The sequence below is a fragment of the Monoraphidium neglectum genome (assembly GCF_000611645.1).
Source record: "Monoraphidium neglectum strain SAG 48.87 unplaced genomic scaffold scaffold04219, whole genome shotgun sequence".
In the NCBI taxonomy this organism is placed as follows: domain Eukaryota; kingdom Viridiplantae; phylum Chlorophyta; class Chlorophyceae; order Sphaeropleales; family Selenastraceae; genus Monoraphidium; species Monoraphidium neglectum.
The window spans coordinates 3,079-4,697 of record NW_014009410.1 but is presented as its reverse complement, the minus strand read 5'-3'; the positions used below and the strand labels follow the sequence as shown (position 1 = coordinate 4,697).

At 66.9% G+C, this 1,619-nt stretch overlaps 1 protein-coding gene across 1 annotated transcript in view; it reads left to right on the top strand.

Moving 5' to 3' along the window:
- Window positions 1-366: 366 nt before the first annotated feature.
- The window catches only part of MNEG_14046 (hypothetical protein), a gene marked incomplete at both ends in the record, with an annotated part of 4,315 nt that continues 3,062 nt past the window's right edge, over window positions 367-1,619 (top strand). The window contains 3 exons of the mRNA XM_014037482.1: window positions 367-849; window positions 1,154-1,216; window positions 1,457-1,524. Coding sequence (XP_013892936.1) covers window positions 367-849; window positions 1,154-1,216; window positions 1,457-1,524 — 614 coding nt within the window. The remainder of the gene's footprint in view (window positions 850-1,153; window positions 1,217-1,456; window positions 1,525-1,619) is intronic.

Below are 1,619 nucleotides of genomic sequence, written 5' to 3'. Positions count from 1 at the left end.
GCTAAGAGGCAAGGCGTGTTGCACAGAAAAGGATACAGGAAAGACCCACGCGACTCTCGAAGAGCTCGAGCCGGTACCGGTATGATATCATATGATCGAAGCCATGCAGCGTGACTATCAGCCTTGCCTATGAAAATCGTTTCGGAGCGCAATCAAGGTGACCCGAAACGGTCAGCTGGGTGACAAGCGGGTGCCCAAGATCACAAGCGACCAATTTACCCTTCAAGCGCGCGCTGTAACGTCACAATAGTACGGGTGTTGCTGGTGTCTGGACGCAGCACGCGTCGATCTCATCTCTGTTGCAAAGGGGGCTGCACTACTGTATTTATTGTGGCCCTGCAGGTGCCAAGGCAGCGGTTCATGCATATGGCAGGCCAGCCACCAACCTTGGCACTGGCGCTGGCAGTTGTGCTGCTGGTCGGCCCAGGCGCCAGGGCGAACGATGCTGCACTGCCCCCCGGGCCTTCCGCGCGCGCCCGCCCGCCGGCCCAGCGCCACAACGCCCTCGAGCGCGTGAACGTGGGCGCCACACGCCCCGACCCCGACCCCACCGTGCGGCTGTCTGTCAGCTCGACGAAGCTGAAGCGCAGCGGCCAGTGGTTCACCGTGGAATGGGCAAACGTGCCAAACCCTGACTGGGGCGACTGGGTGGCCCTCCTGCCGGCCTACGCCGACCCCATCTGGAGCGCGACGCCCTTCAAGTACGACATCGCGGGGAAGACGCCCTCCCACATCCGCCGCGGCAGCGGCAAGCTCAGGCGCGCGCGGGGCGCCGCGCGGCGGGCGCTCGCCTGTGTGGCCGCGACCGTTGGGCCGTCGCGCTCGCCGCCCACGCAGCTCCTCATGCGCGTGCCCGGGCACCATTCTCGCGGCCCACCCCCCAAATATGTCTCCGCCAATTTTGTGGAGGCCTGTTAGAGGCAATGCCGCGCAAGCTGTGCCTTGAACCACATCCCGCTTACACTGACGCACCTCGTCCGCTCGTTTACTCACGAGCGCGTGCCTCCCCACCCCACCCCCCCCTCCCCCACACTCACGCACGCACGCCACATCACACACACACACACACACTTACACACACACACACACACACACTTTTTCGTGCGCGTGCGCGCGCTTAATCCCCAGGTTCCGCCTGATCAGCTACCGCCAGGACGTCCGCTTCGCCTTCATGCGGGGCGGCCTCGTGGCGCCGCGCCTGGTCGCAGTCAGCGAGGTGCGGCCGCGCGCACCCGCGGCGCGGCGCCCGCCCCGCCCGCCCCGACGGGCGCGGCCGGGCGCATGGTTTGGGCAGCATGCGCAGCGCGGCGGGGAGCCAATCTCTGATGACTGAGCATCATGTGATACCACCATGGGGGTTGACGGCGCGCACTGTTTGACCCCGTAATGGTCAATGGGCGTGGCGGCGCCGTTTGACCGCACTCGACACGTGGCTCCCTGCTCCCCTCCCCCCCAGGTGATCCGCGTGATAAACCCCAACGAGCCGCTGCAGGGGCGCCTCGCGCTCACAGGCAACGGCCCCAGGTGCGCAGCGGCGCCTCCTCTCTCCTCCCCCCCCCCTCTCATGCGCCGGCTAGCGCGGGGACCGCGCCGCCGCCTGTTGGAGCCGCGTCTCGGGG